Source organism: Coloeus monedula (assembly GCF_965178545.1).
Source record: "Coloeus monedula genome assembly, chromosome: 34".
NCBI lineage: Eukaryota > Metazoa > Chordata > Aves > Passeriformes > Corvidae > Coloeus > Coloeus monedula.
This window is the reverse complement of record NC_138814.1, coordinates 960,503-978,864: the sequence shown is the minus strand read 5'-3', so window position 1 is coordinate 978,864 and position 18,362 is coordinate 960,503. Positions and strand designations below refer to the sequence as shown.

General features: G+C 63.7%; 1 protein-coding gene across 1 annotated transcript in view; it reads right to left on the bottom strand.

The window, feature by feature from the left end:
- The window catches only part of MYBPC2 (myosin binding protein C2), a 44,914-nt gene that overhangs the window by 2,797 nt on the left and 23,755 nt on the right, over positions 1-18,362 (bottom strand). The window contains exons 15-26 of the mRNA XM_082299798.1: positions 16,875-16,981; positions 15,827-15,856; positions 15,581-15,720; positions 14,158-14,317; positions 13,252-13,356; positions 12,579-12,767; positions 10,148-10,282; positions 9,381-9,548; positions 8,260-8,348; positions 7,004-7,196; positions 5,056-5,195; positions 3,053-3,212 (exon numbers count right to left, since the gene is read on the bottom strand). Coding sequence (XP_082155924.1) covers positions 3,053-3,212; positions 5,056-5,195; positions 7,004-7,196; positions 8,260-8,348; positions 9,381-9,548; positions 10,148-10,282; positions 12,579-12,767; positions 13,252-13,356; positions 14,158-14,317; positions 15,581-15,720; positions 15,827-15,856; positions 16,875-16,981 — 1,616 coding nt within the window. The remainder of the gene's footprint in view (positions 1-3,052; positions 3,213-5,055; positions 5,196-7,003; positions 7,197-8,259; positions 8,349-9,380; positions 9,549-10,147; positions 10,283-12,578; positions 12,768-13,251; positions 13,357-14,157; positions 14,318-15,580; positions 15,721-15,826; positions 15,857-16,874; positions 16,982-18,362) is intronic.

Below are 18,362 nucleotides of genomic sequence, written 5' to 3'. Positions count from 1 at the left end.
AAATCTCCCCAAACCCCCTCAGGACCCCCCCAGATTTGGGGTACCCGCTTTGGGGATGACGGTGCTGTTGGCAGACAGCCCCGGGCTTCTCACTGAGCCCCCACAGGTGCCCCCAAAACCCCCAGGAAAGCCCCCAAATCCCCTGAAAAGCCCCCAAAACCCCCTGAAAAGCTCAAAAATCCCCTGAAATCTCCCCCAAAAGCCCCAGAAACCCCTCATTTTCCCCTCAGGACCCCCCCAAATTTGGGGTACCCGCTTTGGGGATGACGGCGCTGTTGGCAGACAGCCCCGGGCTTCTCACTGAGCCCCCACAGGTGCCCCCAAAACCCCCAGAAAAGCCCCCAAAATCCCCTGAAAAGCCCCAAAACCCCCTGAAATCTCCCCAAACCTTTCTAGAACCCCCTCAAAGCCCCCCAGGACCCTCCCCAAATTTGGGGTACCCGCTTTGGGGATGACGGCAGTGTTGGCAGACAGCCCCGGGCTTCTCACTGAGCCCCCACAGGTGCCCCCAAAACCCCCAGAAAAGCCCCAAAATCCCCTGAAAAGCCCCCAAAACCCCCTGAAAAGCTCAAAAACCCCCTGAAATCTCCCCCAAAACCCCCAGAAACCCCTCATTTTCCCCTCAGGACCCCCCCAAATTTGGGGTACCCGCTTTGGGGATGACGGCGCTGTTGGCAGACAGCCCCGGGCTTCTCACTGAGCCCCCACAGGTGCCCCCAAAACCCCCAGAAAAGCCCCCAAATCCCCAGAAAAGCCCCAAAATCCCCAGAAAAGCCCCAAAACCTCCAGGAATCTCCCCAAAACCTTTCTAGAACCCCTTCAAATCCCCCCAGGATCCCCCCCAAATTTGGGGTACCCGCTTTGGGGATGACGGCGCTGTTGGCAGACAGCACCAGTTTCTCGCTGAGCCCACACAGGTGCCTCAAAACCCCCTGAAAAGCCCCAAAATCCCCTGAAAAGCCCCAAAACCTCCTGAAATCTCCCCCAAACCTTTCTAGAACCCCCTCAAAGCCCCCCAGGACCCCCCCCAAATTTGGGGTACCCGCTTTGGGGATGACGGCAGTGTTGGCAGACAGCCCCGGGCTTCTCGCTGAGCCCCCACAGGTGCCCCCAAAACCCCCAGAAAAGCCCCAAAATCCCCTGAAAAGCCCCCAAAACCCCCTGAAAAGCTCAAAAACCCCCTGAAATCTCCCCCAAAACCCCCAGAAACCCCTCATTTTCCCCTCAGGACCCCCCCAAATTTGGGGTACCCGCTTTGGGGATGACGGCGCTGTTGGCAGACAGCCCCGGGCTTCTCACTGAGCCCCCACAGGTGCCCCCAAAACCCCCAGAAAAGCCCCCAAATCCCCTGAAAAGCCCCCAAAACCCCCTGAAAAGCTCAAAAACCCCCTGAAATCTCCCCCAAAACCCCCAGAAACCCCTCATTTTCCCCTCAGGACCCCCCCAAATTTGGGGTACCCGCTTTGGGGATGACGGCGCTGTTGGCAGACAGCCCCGGGCTTCTCACTGAGCCCGCACAGGTGTCCCAAAACCCCCAGAAAAGCCCCCAAAATCCCCTGAAAAGCCCCAAAACCCCCTGAAATCTCCCCAAAACCTTTCTAGAACCCCCTCAAAGCCCCCCAAATTTGGGGTACCCGCTTTGGGGATGACGGCAGTGTTGGCAGACAGCCCCGGGCTTCTCACTGAGCCCCCACAGGTGCCCCCAAAACCCCCAGAAAAGCCCCAAAATCCCCTCATTTTCCCCCAAACCCCCCAGGACCCCCTCAAAGCCCCTCAGGACCCCCCCAAATTTGGGGTACCCGCTTTGGGGATGACGGCAGTGTTGGCAGACAGCCCCGGCTTCTCGCTGAGCCCACACAGGTGCCCCCAAAACCCCCAGAAAAGCCCCAAAATCCCCTCATTTTCCCCCAAACCCCCCAGGACCCCCTCAAACCCCCTCAGGACCCCCCCAAATTTGGGGTACCCGCTTTGGGGATGACAGCAGTGTTGGCAGACAGCCCCGGGTTTCTCACTGAGCCCCCACAGGTGCCCCCAAAACCCCCAGAAAAGCCCCAGAACGCCCAGAAAAGCCCCCAAAACCTTCTGAAATCTCCCCAAACCCCTCAGGACCCCCCCAAATTTGGGGTACCCGCTTTGGGGATGACAGCGCTGTTGGCAGACAGCCCCGGGCTTCTCACTGAGCCCGCACAGGTGTCCCAAAACCCCCCAGAAACGTCACCAAAACCCCCAGAAAAGCCCCAAAACCTCCTGAAATCTCCCCAAAACCTTTCTAGAACCCCTTCAAATCCCCCCAGGACCCCCCCCAAATTTGGGGTACCCGCTTTGGGGATGACAGCGCTGTTGGCAGACAGCCCCGGGCTTCTCGCTGAGCCCCCACAGGTGCCCCCAAAACCCCCAGAAAAGCCCCAAAATCCCCTGAAAAGCCCCCAAAACCCCCTGAAAAGCTCAAAAACCCCCTGAAATCTCCCCCAAAACCCCCAGAAACCCCTCATTTTCCCCTCAGGACCCCCCCAAATTTGGGGTACCCGCTTTGGGGATGACGGCGCTGTTGGCAGACAGCCCCGGGCTTCTCACTGAGCCCCCACAGGTGCCCCCAAAACCCCCAGAAAAGCCCCCAAAATCCCCTGAAAAGCCCCAAAACCCCCTGAAATCTCCCCAAAACCTTTCTAGAACCCCCTCAAAGCCCCCCAAATTTGGGGTACCCGCTTTGGGGATGACGGCGCTGTTGGCAGACAGCACCAGTTTCTCGCTGAGCCCGCACAGCTGCCTCAAAACCCCCAGAAAAGCCCCAAAACCCCCAGAAAAGCCCCAAAACCCCCTGAAATCTCCCCCAAACCTTTCTAGAACCCCCTCAAAGCCCCTCAGGACCCCCCCAAATTTGGGGTACCCGCTTTGGGGATGACGGCAGTGTTGGCAGACAGCCCCGGGCTTCTCGCTGAGCCCACACAGGTGCCCCCAAAACCCCCTGAAAAGCCCCAAAATCCCCTCATTTTCCCCCAAACCCCCCAGAACCCCCTCAAAGCCCCTCAGGACCCCCCCAAATTTGGGGTACCCGCTTTGGGGATGACGGCAGTGTTGGCAGACAGCCCCGGCTTCTCGCTGAGCCCGCACAGGTTCTCGCTGAACACCTTGAACAGGTACTCGTTGCCCATGACCAGCTCGGACACGGTGCAGCGCAGGGGCCGGTTGTGCTCGTACACCGTGAACCACTCCTGGGGGGGGGGAAGGAATTTGGGATGTTTTGGGGGGGCTTTGAAGGGGTTTGGGGAGCTGGGAATGGGTTGGAGGCGAGCCCAAAGGGTTTGGGGGGGCTTTGAGGGGCTGGGAATGGGGTTTGGGGGGGTGTCAAGGGGATTTTGGGGGGTTTTGAGGGGGTTTTGGGGGGTTTGGGGGGGCTTTGAGGGGCTGGGAATGGGGTTTGGGGGGTGTCAAGGGGGTTTTGGGGTGCTTTGAGGGGGTTTTGGGGGTTTGGGGGGCTTTGAGGGGCCGGGAATGGGGTTTGGGGGGGTGTCAAGGGGATTTTGGGGGGTTTTGAGGGGGTTTTGGGGGGTTTGGGGGGGCTTTGAGGGGCCGGGAATGGGGTTTGGGGGGGTGTCAAGGGGATTTTGGGGGGTTTTGAGGGGGTTTTGGGGGGTTTGGGGGGGCTTTGAGGGGCTGGGAATGGGGTTTGGGGGGTGTCAAGGGGGTTTTGGGGTGCTTTGAGGGGGTTTTGGGGGTTTGGGGGGCTTTGAGGGGCTGGGAATGGGGTTTGGGGGGGTGTCAAGGGGATTTTGGGGGGTTTTGAAGGGGTTTTGGGGGTTTTGGGGGGCTTTGAGGGGCCGGGAATGGGGTTTGGGGGGGTGTCAAGGGGGTTTTGGGGTGCTTTGAGGGGGTTTTGGGGGGTTTGGGGGGCTTTGAGGGGCCGGGAATGGGGTTTGGGGGGGTGTCAAGGGGGTTTTGGGGTGCTTTGAGGGGGTTTTGGGGGGTTTGGGGGGCTTTGAGGGGCCGGGAATGGGGTTTGGGGGGTGTCAAGGGGGTTTTGGGGTGCTTTGAGGGGGTTTTGGGGGGTTTGGGGGGCTTTGAGGGGCCGGGAATGGGGTTTGGGGGGGTGTCAAGGGGGTTTTGGGGTGCTTTGAGGGGATTTTGGGGGTTTGGGGGGCTGTCAAGGGGGTTTTGGGGGGCTTTGAGGGGATTTTGGGGGTTTGGGGGGCTTTGAGGGGCAGGCAGTGGGGTTTTGGGGGGCTGTCAAGGGGATTTTGGGGAGTTTGGGGGGCTTCGAGGGGATTTTGGGGGCTTTGAAGGACAGGGAATGGGGTTTGGGGGGCTTTGAGGGGATTTGGGGGGTTTGAAGGGCAGGGAATGGGGTTTTGGGGGTCTGTCAAGGGGATTTTGGGAGGTTTTGGGGGGCTTTGAGGGGATTTTTGGGGGCAACTGGGGGGTTTTGGGGGGCTTTGAGGGGCAGGGAAGGGGGTTTGGGGGGGTGTCAAGGGGGTTTTTGGGGGAAACTGGGGGGGTTTGGGGGGCTTTGAGGGGATTTTGAGGATTTGGGGGGCTTGGAGGGGCTGGGAAAGGGGTTTGGGGGGCTGTCAAGGGGATTTTGGGGGGTCAGTCAGGGGTCATTTGGGGGTTAGTCAGGGTCATTTGGGGGTCAGTCAGGGGTCATTTGGGGGTCAGTCAGGGTCATTTGGGGGGTCAGTCAGGGGTCATTTGGGGGGTCAGTCAGGGTCATTTGGGGGGTCAGTCAGGGGTCATTTGGGGGTCAGTCGGGGTTATTTGGGGGGTCAGTTGGGTTCAGCCAGGGTCATTTGGGGGTCAGTCAGGGGTCATTTGGGGGGGTCAGTCAGGGCTCATTTGGGGGGTCAGTCAGGGGTCATTTGGGGGGGTCAGTCAGGGGTCATTTGGGGGGTCAGTCAGGGGTCATTTGGGGGTTAGTCAGGGTCATTTGGGGGTCAGTCAGGGGTCATTTGGGGGGTCAGTCAGGGGTCATTTGGGGGTTAGTCAGGGTCATTTGGGGGTCAGTCAGGGGTCATTGGGGGGTCACTTGGGGGTCACTTGGGGGTCAGCCGGGCCCCTGACCATGGTTCTCTTATCGGCCTTCATGATGGTGTAGCCGGTGATCTCGGCGTTGCCGTCGTCCTCGGGGGGCTCCCACTCCACCAGCGCGTTGAACCCCCAAACCTCCTTCACCTGCACCTTCCGGGGGGGCCCCGGCCGCTCTGGGGGCGCGAGGTCACCTCAGGGACCCCCCCCGACCGCGGACACCCCCAAACCACCCCGAAAACCAGGCAAAACCAGCCCCAAAACAGCCCCCAAATCACCCCGAAACGGCTCCAACCCCAAACACCCCCAAAATCCCCCAAAACCCCACAAGGCACCCCCAGAATCCCCCCAAAACACCCCCAAAATACCCCCAAATCACCCCAAACACCCCCCAAGCACCCCCAAATCACCCCAAAATCCCCCAAAAGCACCCCAAACACCCCCAAAATCCCCCAAATCGCCCCAAAATCTGCCAAACACCCCCCAAGCACCCCCAAATCACCCCAAAACACCCCCAAATCACCCAAAACACCCCCCAAGCACCCCCAAATCACCCCAAAATCCCCCAAAATCACCCCAAACACCCCCAAATCACCCCAAACACCCCCAAATCACCCCAAACACTTCCAAAATGCCCCCAGATCACCACAAAATTCCCCAAAACACCCCGAACACCTCCAAAATCCCCCCAAACACCCCCAAAATCCTCCAAAACCCCACAAGGCACCCCCAGAATCCCCCCAAAACACCCCCAAAATCACCCCAAACACCCCCAAAATGCCCCCAAATCACCCTCAAAACACCAGTTCCCAACCCCAGTGCGCCCATTTCTCCATCCCAGTGCTCCCAGTTCCCAATCCCAGCGCCCTGGCCTCATTCCCCCAGTTCCCCTCCCATCACTCCCAGTGATCCCAGTGCTCCCAGTTCCCAATCCCAGCGCCCTGGCCACATTCCCCCAGTTCCCCCAGTTCCCCTCCCATCACTCCCAGTCGCTCCCAGTGCTCCCAGTTACCGACGATGCGCAGGCGCATCTCGGCCGTGTCCTCCATGCCCTCGATGCGCACGCTGAGCCCGTAGCGCCCCGAGTGCTCCCAGTGCTCCCAGTGCTCCCAGTTCCCAATCCCAGTGCCCTGGCCTCATTCCCCCAGTTCCCCTCCCATCACTCCCAGTCGCTCCCAGTGTTCCCAGTTACCGACGACACGCAGGCGCATCTCGGCCGTGTCCTCCCTGCCCTCGATGCCAACGCTCTGCCCAGTGCTCCCAGTCGCTCCCAGTGCTCCCAGTTCCCAATCCCAGCGCCCTGGCCTCATTCCCCCAGTTCCCCCAGTTCCCCTCCCATCACTCCCATCGCTCCCAGTCGCTCCCAGTGCTCCCAGTTACCGACGATGCGCAGGCGCATCTCGGCCGTGTCCTCCATGCCCTCGATGCGCACGCTGAGCCCGTAGCGCCCCGAGTGCTCCCAGTGCTCCCAGTGCTCCCAGTTCCCAATCCCAGTGCCCTGGCCTCATTCCCCCAGTTTCCCCAGTTCCCCTCCCATCACTCCCATCGCTCCCAGTCGCTCCCAGTCGCTCCCAGTGCTCCCAGTTACCGACGATGCGCAGGCGCATCTCGGCCGTGTCCTCCATGCCCTCGATGCGCACGCTGAGCCCGTAGCGCCCCGAGTGCTCCCAGTGCTCCCAGTGCTCCCAGTTCCCAATCCCATCACCATGGCCTGGTTCCCCCAGTTCCCCCAGTTTCCCTCCCATCACTCCCATCACTCCCATCACTCCCAGTCGCTCCCAGTGCTCCCAGTTACCGACGATGCGCAGGCGCATCTCGGCCGTGTCCTCCATGCCCTCGATGCGCACGCTGAGCCCGTAGCGCCCCGAGTGCTCCCAGTGCTCCCAGTTCCCAATCCCAGTGCCCTGGCCTCATTCCCCCAGTTCCCCCAGTTCCCCTCCCATCACTCCCATCACTCCCAGTCGCTCCCAGTGCTCCCAGTTACCGACGATGCGCAGGCGCATCTCGGCCGTGTCCTCCATGCCCTCGATGCGCACGCTGAGCCCGTAGCGCCCCGAGTGCCCCCTGGCGGCGGCGCGGATGAAGAACACGGTGTCGCGGTCCGACGTGCGCACGTGCACGTCCTCGCCCAGGGGCGCGCCCTCCTTCGTCCACGTGACCTGGGGGCGGGGCTTGCCCTGGGGGGCGGGGCTTGGTTATCGCTGGGGGGCCGAGTCGGCCCCGAGGGGCTGAGTTACCCTATGGGGCTGTGGGGCTGAGTTATCCTATGGGGCTGAGTTATCCTATGGGGCTGAGTTATCCTATGGGGCTGAGTTATCCTGTGGGGCTGAGTTATCCTATGGGGCTGTGGGGCTGAGTTACCCTATGGGGCTGTGGGGCTGAGTTACCCTATGGGGCTGAGTTATCCTGTGGGGCTGAGTTACCCTATGGGGCTGAGTTATCCTGTGGGGCTGAGTTACCGCTATGGGGCTGAGTTACCCTATGGGGCTGAGTTATCCTGTGGGGCTGTGGGGCTGAGTTATCCTATGGGGCTGAGTTACCCTATGGGGCTGAGTTATCCTGTGGGGCTGAGTTACCCTATGGGGCTGAGTTATCCTGTGGGGCTGAGTTACCGCTATGGGGCTGAGTTATCCTGTGGGGCTGAGTTACCCTGTGGGGCTGAGTTATGCTGTGGGGCTGAGTTATCCTATGGGGCTGAGTTATCGCTATGGGGCTGTGGGGCTGAGTTATCCTATGGGGCTGAGTTACCCTATGGGGCTGAGTTACCCTATGGGGCTGAGTTATCCTGTGGGGCTGTGGGGCTGAGTTACCCTGTGGGGCTGAGTTATCCTATGGGGCTGAGTTATCGCTATGGGGCTGAGTTACCCTATGGGGCTGAGTTATCCTATGGGGCTGAGTTATCCTATGGGGCTGAGTTACCCCTATGGGGCTGAGTTACCGCTATGGGGCTGAGTTATCCTATGGGGCTGAGTTACCCCTATGGGGCTGAGTTACCCCTATGGGGCTGTGGGGTTCAGGTATTCCTATGGGGCTGTGGGGCTGAGTTATCCCTGTGGGGCTGTGGGGCGGAGTTATCCTATGGGGCTGTGGGGCTGAGCCATCCCCACAGATCTATAGGGCCGAGTGACCCCTGTGGGGCTGAGCCATCCCCACAGATCTATAGGGCCCGGTGCCCCCTATGGGGCTGAGCCATCCCCACAGATCTATAGGGCCCGGTGCCCCCTATGGGGCTGAGCTCACCTGGAAGGGGATCACCAGGTTCACCTGCTCCCCCACCTTCCTCACGTACGTCTGCCGCAGGTGCCGGGGCAGCCGGATTTTGGGGCGCTCTGGGGTTTGGAGGGGGGCAGGGGGATCTATGGGGGGGCTGGACCCCCCGATTTTGGGGTCCCCCCCATGGTTTGGGGTCCCTCCTCCTATTTCGGGTTCCCCCCCCCCCCCCCGGTTTGGGATTTCCCCCCCTAGGGTCAGGGACTCCCCCCTTGATTTTGGGATCCCCCCCCTCGGCCGTGTCCTCCCTGCCCTCGATGCCAACGCTCCGCCCAGTGCTCCCAGTGCTCCCAGTTCCCAATCCCATCACCCTGGCCTCATTCCCCCAGTTCCCCCAGTTCCCCTCCCATCTCTCCCAGTCTCTCCCAGTCGCTCCCAGTGCTCCCAGTTACCGACGATGCGCAGGCGCATCTCGGCCATGTCCTCCATGCCCTCGATGCCAACGCTCTGCCCAGTGCTCCCATTGCTCCCAGTGCTCCCAGTGCTCCCAGTTCCCAATCCCAGCACCCTTTCCTCATTCCCCCAGTTCCCCCAGTTCCCCTCCCATCGCTCCCAGTGCTCCCAATTCCCAATCCCAGCGCCCTGGCCTGCTTCCCCCAGTTCCCCTCCCATCACTTCCAGTCATTCCCAGTGCTCCCAGTTCCCAATCCCAGCGCCTTCCTCATTCCCCCAGTTCTCCCAGTTCTCCTCCCATTGCTCCCAGTGCTCCCAGTTCCCAATCCCAGCGCCCTGGCCTCATTCCCCCAATTCCCCTCCCATCACTCCCAGTCACTCCCAGTGCTCCCAATCCCAGCGCCCTTTCCTCATTCCCCCAGTTCCCCCAGTTCCCCTCCCATCACTCCCAGTGCTCCCAGTGCTCCCAGTTCCCCATGGTTTTAGGGATCCCCCCTCGGTTTTAGGATCCCCCCTCCGTTTGGGATCCCCCCTCTGTTTTAGGGATCCCCCCCGTGGTTTTAGGGATCCCCCCTCAGTTCGGGATCCCCCCTCAGTTCGGGATCCCCCCCATGGTTTTAGGGATCCCCCCTCGGTTTTTGAGATCCCCCCCATGGTTTTAGGGATTCCCCCCCGGTTTTGGGGTCCCCGGGACGCACCGACGATCTCGCGGATGGTCACGGGCTGGGCCATGGTGGCCGGGGGGCTGCGGCCCGCGATGTTGACCCCGACCACGCGGAACAGGAGCTTCTCGCCCGTGGGCAGCCCCCGCACGGTGATGCCGCAGCGCTCCACGAGCTCCGTGTTCGCGGGGGTCCACGTGGAGTCTGGGGGGGCAACAGGAGAGGTTGGGGGGCTCTGGGGCTGGGGAGGGGGCTGTGGGGCTGGGGAGTACCGGGTCGGGGGGTTATGGGGCTGGGGAGGGGGCTGTGGGGCTGGGAAGGGGGTTATGGGGCTGGGGAGTACCGGGTTGGGGGGTTATGGGGCTGGGAAGGGGGCTGTGGGGCTGGGGAAGGGCTATGGGGCTGGGGAGGGCGTTATGGATCTGGGGGAGGGGGCTGTGGGGCTGAGGAGGCGGTTATGGGGCTGGGGAGGGGGCTGTGGGGCGGAGGGGGGGTTATGGGGCTGGGGAAGGGCTGTGGGGCTGGGGAGTACCAGTTTGGGGGGCCGTGGGGCTGGGGAGGGCTCTGTGGGGCTGGGGAAGGGCTCTGTGGGGCGGAGGGGGGGTTATGGGGCTGGGGGCTCCACCAGCTCCGTGTTCGCGGGGGTTCCACTGCGGGGACCCCAAATTTCCCGGGGTCCCGCCCGGCTTTGGGGCTCCCTCCCGCACCTCCCCAAGATTCAGGGATTCCCCCGGATTTTGGGGTCCCTCCCGCGGATTTTGGGGCTCCCTCCCCCCCCCGGATTTTGGGGTGCCCTCGCTCACCCCCCTCGCGGCACCACTCCACCAGGTACCCGTCGATGCCCCCAGCCCCCAACCGCTCCGGTGGGCGCCACTTGAGCGTCGCCGTCGTGTCCGTCACGTCCTCGAGCACCAGGTGCGTGGGTTCGCTCGTGGGGGCTGGGGGGGACCCCAAAAATCACCCCCGGCACCCCAAAAATCAGCACCCCCCCCATACCCCTTCCTGAACCCACCCCGACCCCTCAGAACCACATCGGGACCCCCAAAACCGCCCCAAAACCCCCACACCCCCCCCAAAATCCCCTCAGCACCGACTGGGGTGGGTTCGGTTTTGGGAGTTTGGGGAGGACCCCAAAAATCGCCCCCAGCACCCCAAAAATCAGCACCTCCCCATACCCCCTCCTGAACCCACCGGGACCCCCCAAAACCGCCCCGAAACCCCCACACCCCCCCCCAAAATCCCCTCAGCACCGACTGGGGTGGGTTCGGTTTTGGGAGTTTGGGGGGACCCCAAAAATCACCCCCGGCACCCCAAAAATCAGCACCCTCCCCATACCCCTTCCTGAACCCACCCCGACCCCTCAGAACCACATCGGGACCCCCAAAACCGCCCCAAAACCCCCACCCCCCCCCCCCCCCCAAAATCCCCTCAGCACCGACTGGGGTGGGTTTGGTTTGGGGAGTTTGGGGGGACCCCAAAAATCGCCCCTGGCACCCCAAAAATCAGCACCCCCCCCTCCCCATAACCCCTCCTGAACCCACCGGGACCCCCCAAAACCGCCCAGAACCCCCCCCCCCCCCCCCCCAAAATCCCCTCAGCACCGACTGGGGTGGGTTCGGTTTTGGGAGTTTGGGGGGACCCCAAAAATCACCCCTGGCACCCCAAAAATCAGCACCCTCCCCATACCCCTTCCTGAACCCACCGGGACCCCCCAAAACCGCCCCGAAACCCCCACACCCCCCCCCAAAATCCCCTCAGCACCGACTGGGGTGGGTTCGGTTTTGGGAGTTTGGGGAGGACCCCAAAAATCGCCCCCGGCACCCCAACCTCCCTTCCCAGGACACCCCAAATCCCCAGAGGAACCCCAAAACCTCCCAAAATCGTCCCAAAACTCTCTCCCGGACCCCTAAATGTCCCCCAGACCCCTTCTTTCCCTGACCCCCAAATCCAACCCCCCAGATCCCTCTGAGACCCCAAAATCCCCCCTCAGATCCCCGAAATCCCCACCAGATCCCCCCCCGGACTCCCCAAATCCCCCCTAAATCCTCTCTGGAGCCCCCAAATCCACTCCAGGACCACTCAAGTCCCCCTGGGAGCCCCCAGACCCAATCCAGGACCCCTAAATCCCTCCACAATCCCCTAAATCCCACCCAAATCCCACTGGGACCCCTCCAGGACCCCCCAAATCCCCCTGGGAGCCCCCAGACCCAATCCAGGACCCCTAAATCCCCCCCAATCCCTCTCTCTGCTCCCCCAAATCCCCTCGAGGACCCCTCAAATCGCCCCCAAATCCTCCTGGGACCCCTCCAGGACCCCTCAAATCCCCCTGGGACCCCTCCAGGACCCCTAAAATCCCCCTGGAACCCCCCAGACCCAATCCAGAACCCCAAAATCCCCCCTAATCCCTCTCTCTGCTCCCCCAAATCCCCCTCAGATCCCCCTCAAATCCCCCTGGGACCCCTCCAGGACCCCTAAAATCCCCCTGGGAGCCCCCAGACCCAATCCAGGACCCCAAAATCCCCCCTAATCCCTCTCTCTGCTCCCCCAAATCCCCTCCAGGAGTCCCCAGATCCCCCTGAGACCCCTTGAAGACCCCCCAAATCCCACTGGGACCCCTCCAGAACCCCTCAAATCCCCATGGGACCCCCCAGACCCAATCCAGGACCGCCTAAATCGCCCCCAAATCCCCTCGGGGACCCCTCAAATCCCCCCGGGACCCCTCCCCACGCACCGATGGGCATGAAGGGCGGGGTGTTGAGGCTGGGGGCGGAGACGCCGATGGCGTTGACGGCGAAGACCCTCATCTCGTAGAGCACCCCCAAACCCCTCCAGGACCCCCCAAATCCCACCCAAATCCCACTGGGACCCCTCCAGGACCCCCTCAAATCCCCCTGGAACCCCCCAGACCCAATCCAGGACCCCTAAATCCCCCCTAATCCCTCTCTCTGCTCCCCCAAATCCCCCCAAATCCCCTCCAGGAGTCCCCAGATCCCCCTGGCACCCCTTGAGGACCCCCTCAAATCCCCCTGGGACCCCTCCAGAACCCCTCAAATCCGCCTGGGACCCCCCAGATCCAATCCAGGACCCCTAAATCCCCCCTAATCCCTCTCTCTGTTACCCCAAATCCCCCTCAAATCCCCCTGGGACCCCCCAGACCCAATCCAGGACCGCCTAAATCGCCCCCAAATCCCCTCGGGGACCCCTCAAATCCCCCCGGGACCCCTCCCCACGCACCGATGGGCATGAAGGGCGGGGTGTTGAGGCTGGGGGCGGAGACGCCGATGGCGTTGACGGCGAAGACCCTCATCTCGTAGAGCACCCCCTCGATCATGCGCGTGGACTCGAAGGTGAGCGCCGGCAGCACCTCGAAGTTGAGCTTCATCCAACGCATGGAGCCCTTCTTCTTCCTCTCCACCAGGTAACCTGGGCCGGACAGGTGGGATGGGAGGGGGGACAGGTGAGGGATGGGTGAGGACAGGTGGGGATGGGTGAGGGATGGGTGAGGGGCAGGTGGGGATGGGTGGGGATGGGTGAGGGTAAGGGGATAGGTGAGGACAGGTGGGATGGGAGGGGGGACAGGTGAGGGATGGGTGAGGACAGGTGGGGATGGGTGAGGGATGGGTGGGACAGGTAGGGACAGGTGAGGGCAAGGGGACAGGCGGGGACAGGTGAGGGATGGAGGGGACAGGTGGGGACAAGGGGACGGGGTGGGATGGGTGGCACAGGTGTGGCACAGGTGTGGCACAAGGGGACGGGGTGGGATAGGTGGCACAGGTGTGGCACAGGTGTGGCACAAGGGGACAGGTGTGGCACCCATGCACGGGACAGAGGACACACGGGAGGGGGGATGGGGAGGGGACATCCCGCTGCCACCAGGTGCCGCCAGGTGCCAGGGGCGGGGTCTCACCTGTCACCGGCTGTCCCCCGTCGTACTTGGGGGGCTCCCAGACGAGCACGGCCCAGTCCTCGCCCACCGAGGTGACGCGGACGGCCTCGGGGGGGTCGGGGACGTCTGCGGGGACAGGGGGACACCTGCGCTTGGCACCGGGGCGTGGCACGGCGACCCCGGGACGGCTGTCACCTGTGTCCCCCTGTGCCCAGCTGGGTGCCCACGTGTGCCCAGGTGTGTCCCCAGCTGTGCCCAGCTGCCCCCAGATGTTGCCAAGTGTGTCCCCAGCTGTCCCCAGCTGTACCCAGGTGTGTCCCTGACTGTCCCCAGGTGCCCCCAGGTGTGCCCCAGGTGTCCCCAGCTGCCCCCAGGTGTGTCCCAGGTGCCCCCAGGTGTGCCCAGGTGTGTCCTTGACTGTCCCCAGGTGTGTCCCAGGTGCCCCCAGGTGTGTCCCAGGTGTGTCCTTGACTGTCCCAGGTGTGTCCCAGGTGCCCCCAGGTGTGTCCCAGGTGTGTCCTTGACTGTCCCAGGTGTGTCCCAGGTGCCCCCACGTGTGCCCAGGTGTGTCCCTGACTGTCCCCAGGTGCCCCCAGGTGTGTCCCAGGTGTGCCCAGGTGTGCCCCTGACTGTCCCCAGCTGTGCCCAGGTGCCCCCAGGTGTGTCCCTGACTGTCCCCAGCTGTGCCCAGCTGCCCCCAGGTGCCCCCAGGTGTGTCCCTGACTGCCCCCAGCTGTCCCCAGGTGTGTCCCTGACTGTCCCTGACTATCCCCAGCTGTCCCCAGCTGCCCCCAGGTGTGTCCCAGCTGTCCCCAGGTGTGTCCCTGACTGTCCCCAGCTGTGCCCAGGTGCCCCCAGCTGTCCCCAGGTGTGTCCCTGACTGTCCCCAGCTGCCCCCAGGTGCCCCAGCTGCCCCCGGTGCCGCACCCACGACGCGCAGGGTGATGGCGGCCGTGTCCTCGCCCGCGGGGTTGGTGACGCGGATCTCGTAGCGCCCCTCGTCGCCGCGCTCGGCGCTCTCGATCACCAGGCTGCTCAGGCCGTGCTTCTCCTCCAGCCGCAGCCGGCCCTCGCTGGCCCCGAACGCCTGCACGGCCGGACGGCCCGCGGTGACACACGGGGACAGCCAGGGGGGACACGGCCGGACAGCCCGCGGTGACACACGGGGACAGTCAGGGGGGACACAGCCGGACAGCCCGCGGTGACACACGGGGACACACGGGGACACCCAGGGGGGACACAGCCGGACAGCCCGCGGGGACACACGGGGACACACGGGGACACACGGGGGGACACACGGGGACACCCACGGGGACAGCCCGCGGTGACACACGGGGACACACGGGGGGACACAGCCGGACAGCCCGCGGTGACACACGGGGACAGCCACGGGGACAGCCAGCGGCGACACACGGGGACAGCCAGTGGTGACACAGCCGGACAGCCCGCGGTGACACACGGGGACACACGGGGGGACACACGGGGAGACGGCCGGACAGCCCGCGGTGACACACGGGGACAGTCAGGGGGGTGACACACGGGGACAGCCACGGGGGTGACACACGGGGACAGCCACGGGGACACACGGTGACACACGGGGACAGCCACGGGGACAGCCATGGGGGTGACACACGGGGACAGCCAGGGGGGACACAGCCGGACAGCCCGCGGGGACACACGGGGACACACGGGGACACACGGGGGGACAGCCAGCGGCGACACACGGGGACACCCACGGGGACAGCCAGGGGGGACACAGGGACGCCCAGGGGTGACACAGGGACACCCAGGGTGGCATAGGTGACACGGGGTGACCCAGGGTGGCACAGGGGTGGCACAGGGGTGGCCCCACCTGTCCGTCCTTGCTCCAGGTGACGGTGGGCAGCGGCTCTCCGGACACGGGCACAGGGTGACACAGGGGTGACACAGGGACACCCAGGGTGGCATAGGTGACACGGGGTGACACAGGGGTGGCACAGGGTGGCACAGGGGTGGCACAGGGTGGCACAGGGGTGGCCCCACCTGTCCGTCCTTGCTCCAGGTGACGGTGGGCAGCGGCTCTCCGGACACGGGCACAGGGTGACACAGGGACGCCCAGGGGTGACACAGGGTGACACAGGGGTGGCACAGGGGTGACCCAGGGTGGCACAGGGTGACCCCACCTGTCCGTCCTTGCTCCAGGTGACGGTGGGCAGCGGCTCTCCGGACACGGGCACAGGGTGACACAGGGGTGACACAGGGACACCCAGGGTGGCATAGGTGACACGGGGTGACACAGGTGACACGGGGTGACACAGGGGTGGCACAGGGTGGCACAGGGGTGACCCAGGGTGGCACAGGGTGACCCCACCTGTCCGTCCTTGCTCCAGGTGACGGTGGGCAGCGGCTCTCCGGACACGGGCACGTCCAGCCGCAGTTTGTTGCCGGCCACCACCACGAGCGTGCTCTCGGCGTCCTTGCCCGAGCAGTCCAGGTGGATCTTGGGGGGCTCTGCGGACACGGGGGGGGCGTTTGGGGGGACCCCGGGCTGCCAGCGGCCCCCCCGCAGCGGCCCCTGTCCCCTCCCCCCTCCCGCAGGGTCCCCTCCCCCCCTCACCTTGTTTAGGGACGTACTCGACCTTGATCTCTGGGGGGGGGGAGGGGGTGCATTAGTGACGTCAGCGAGCCCGGTGACGTCATCGGGGATTCCCCTGACGTCACTGGGGAGTTCCCCCCCCCAGTGACATCATTGTCCCCAGGGTGGGTCCCCTCCCCCCCCCCATCCCCCCCAGGGGGTCACCAAGGGGGTTGTGATGCCCCCGGCCCCACAAGTGCCCCCCCAGCCCCATAAATGCCCCCCGGCCCCATAAATGCCCCCCAGCCCCATAAATTATTCCCCCAGCCCCATAAATGCCCTCCCAGCCCCACAAGTGCCCCCCAGCCCCACAAGTGCCCTCCCAGCCCCACAACTGCCCTCCCCAGCCCCACAAGTGCCCCCCCAGCCCCATAAATGCCCCCGCAGCCCCACAAATGCCCTCCCAGCCCCATAAATGCCCTCCCGGCCCCACAAATGCCCTCCCGGCCCCACAAGTGCCCCCCCCGGCCCCACAAGTGCCCCCCCAGCCCCATAAATGCCCCCCAGCCCCATAAATGCCCCCCCAGCCCCACAAGTGCCTCCCCAGCCCCACAAGTGCCCCCCCAGCCCCATAAATGCCCCCGCAGCCCCACAAATGCCCTCCCAGCCCCATAAATGCCCCCCCAGCCCCACAAGTGCCCCCCAGCCCCACAAGTGCCCCCCCAGCCCCATAAATGCCCCCGCAGCCCCACAAATGCCCTCCCAGCCCCATAAATGCCCCCCCAGCCCCACAAGTGCCTCCCCAGCCCCACAAGTGCCCCCCCAGCCCCATAAATGCCCCCGCAGCCCCACAAATGCCCTCCCCGGCCCCACAAGTGCCCCCCCAGCCCCATAAATGCCTCCCCAGCCCCACAAGTGCCCCCCCAGCCCCACAAGTGCCCCCCCAGCCCCATAAATGCCTCCCCAGCCCCACAAATGCCCCCCAGCCCCACAAGTGCCCCCCCAGCCCCACAAATGCCCCCCAGCCCCACAAGTGCCCCCCCAGCCCCACAAGTGCCTCCCCAGCCCCACAAGTGCCCCCCAGCCCCACCGAGGAAGTTGAGCTTGGCCGACAGGGTCAGGGCGTAGCCGTCGGGGACGAAGGTGTAATCGCCCTCATCCTCGGGCCGCACGTCATCGATCACCAGCTTGTGGATCCTGGGGGGCACCCGCGGCCTTGGGGGGGTCCCAAAGCCCCGGCACCCCCAAAATCCCCCCAAAAAACCACCCAGGTACCCCAAAACCCCAAAAAAATCCCACCCAGGACCCCCAAAATCCCCAAAAACCCCACGCAGGAACTCCAAAATCCCCCCCAAAAAACCACCCAGGTACCCCAAAACCCCCCAAAAATCCCACCCAGGACCCCCAAAATCCCCAAAAACCCCACGCAGGAACTCCAAAATCCCCCCAAAAAAATCCCACCCAGGAACTCCAAAATCCCACCCAGGAACCCCAAAATCCCACCCAGGAACTCCAAAATCCCAAAAAAATCCCACCCAGGACCCCCAAATCCCAAAAAATCCCACCCAGGAACTCCAAAATCCCACCCAGAACCCCAAATTCCCCCCAAAACCCCACCCAGGTACCCCAAAATCCCACCCATAAGTGCCCCAAATCCCCCCATAAGTGCCCCAAATCCCCCCCACAAGTGCCCCAAACTCCCCCACAAGTGCCCCAAATCCCCCCCAAGTGCCCCAAATCCCCCCATAAGTGCCCCAAATCACCCCACAGATGCCCCAAATCACCCCACAAGTGCCCCCAAGACCCCAAATCCCCCCGTAAGTGCCCCAAATCCCCCCCACAAGTGCCCCAAACTCCCCCACAAGTGCCCCAAATCCCCCCCAAGTGCCCCAAATCCCCCCATAAGTGCCCCAAATCCCCCCATAAGTGCCCCAAATCACCCCACAGATGCCCCCAAATCCCCCCATAAGTGCCCCAAATCACCCCACAGATGCCCCAAATCACCCCACAAGTTCCCCAAATCACCCCACAGATGCCCCAAATCCCCCCATAAGTGCCCCAAATCACCCCACAGATGTCCCCAAATCCCCCCATAAGTGCCCCAAAATCACCCCACAAGTGCCTCAAAATCACCCCCCAAGTGCCTCAAAATCACCACACAGCTGCCCCAAAATCCCCATAAGTGCCCCAAATCCCCCCATAAGTGCCCCAAATCACCCCACAGATGCCCCAAATCACCCCACAGATGCCCCCAAGACCCCAAATCCCCCCGTAAGTGCCCCAAATCCCCCCCCACGTACCCCAAATCCCCCCCATAAGTGCCTCAAATCACCCCCCAAGTGCCTCAAAATCACCACACAGCTGCCCCAAAATCCCCATAAGTGCCCCAAATCACCCCACAGATGCCCCTAAGACCCCAAATCCCCCCGTAAGTGCCCCAAATCCCCCCCACAAGTGCCCCAAACTCCCCCACAAGTGCCCCAAATCACCCCACAAATGCCCCAAATCCCCCCATAAGTGCCCCAAATCACCCCACAGATGCCCCAAATCACCCCACAAGTGCCCCAAATCCCCCCAT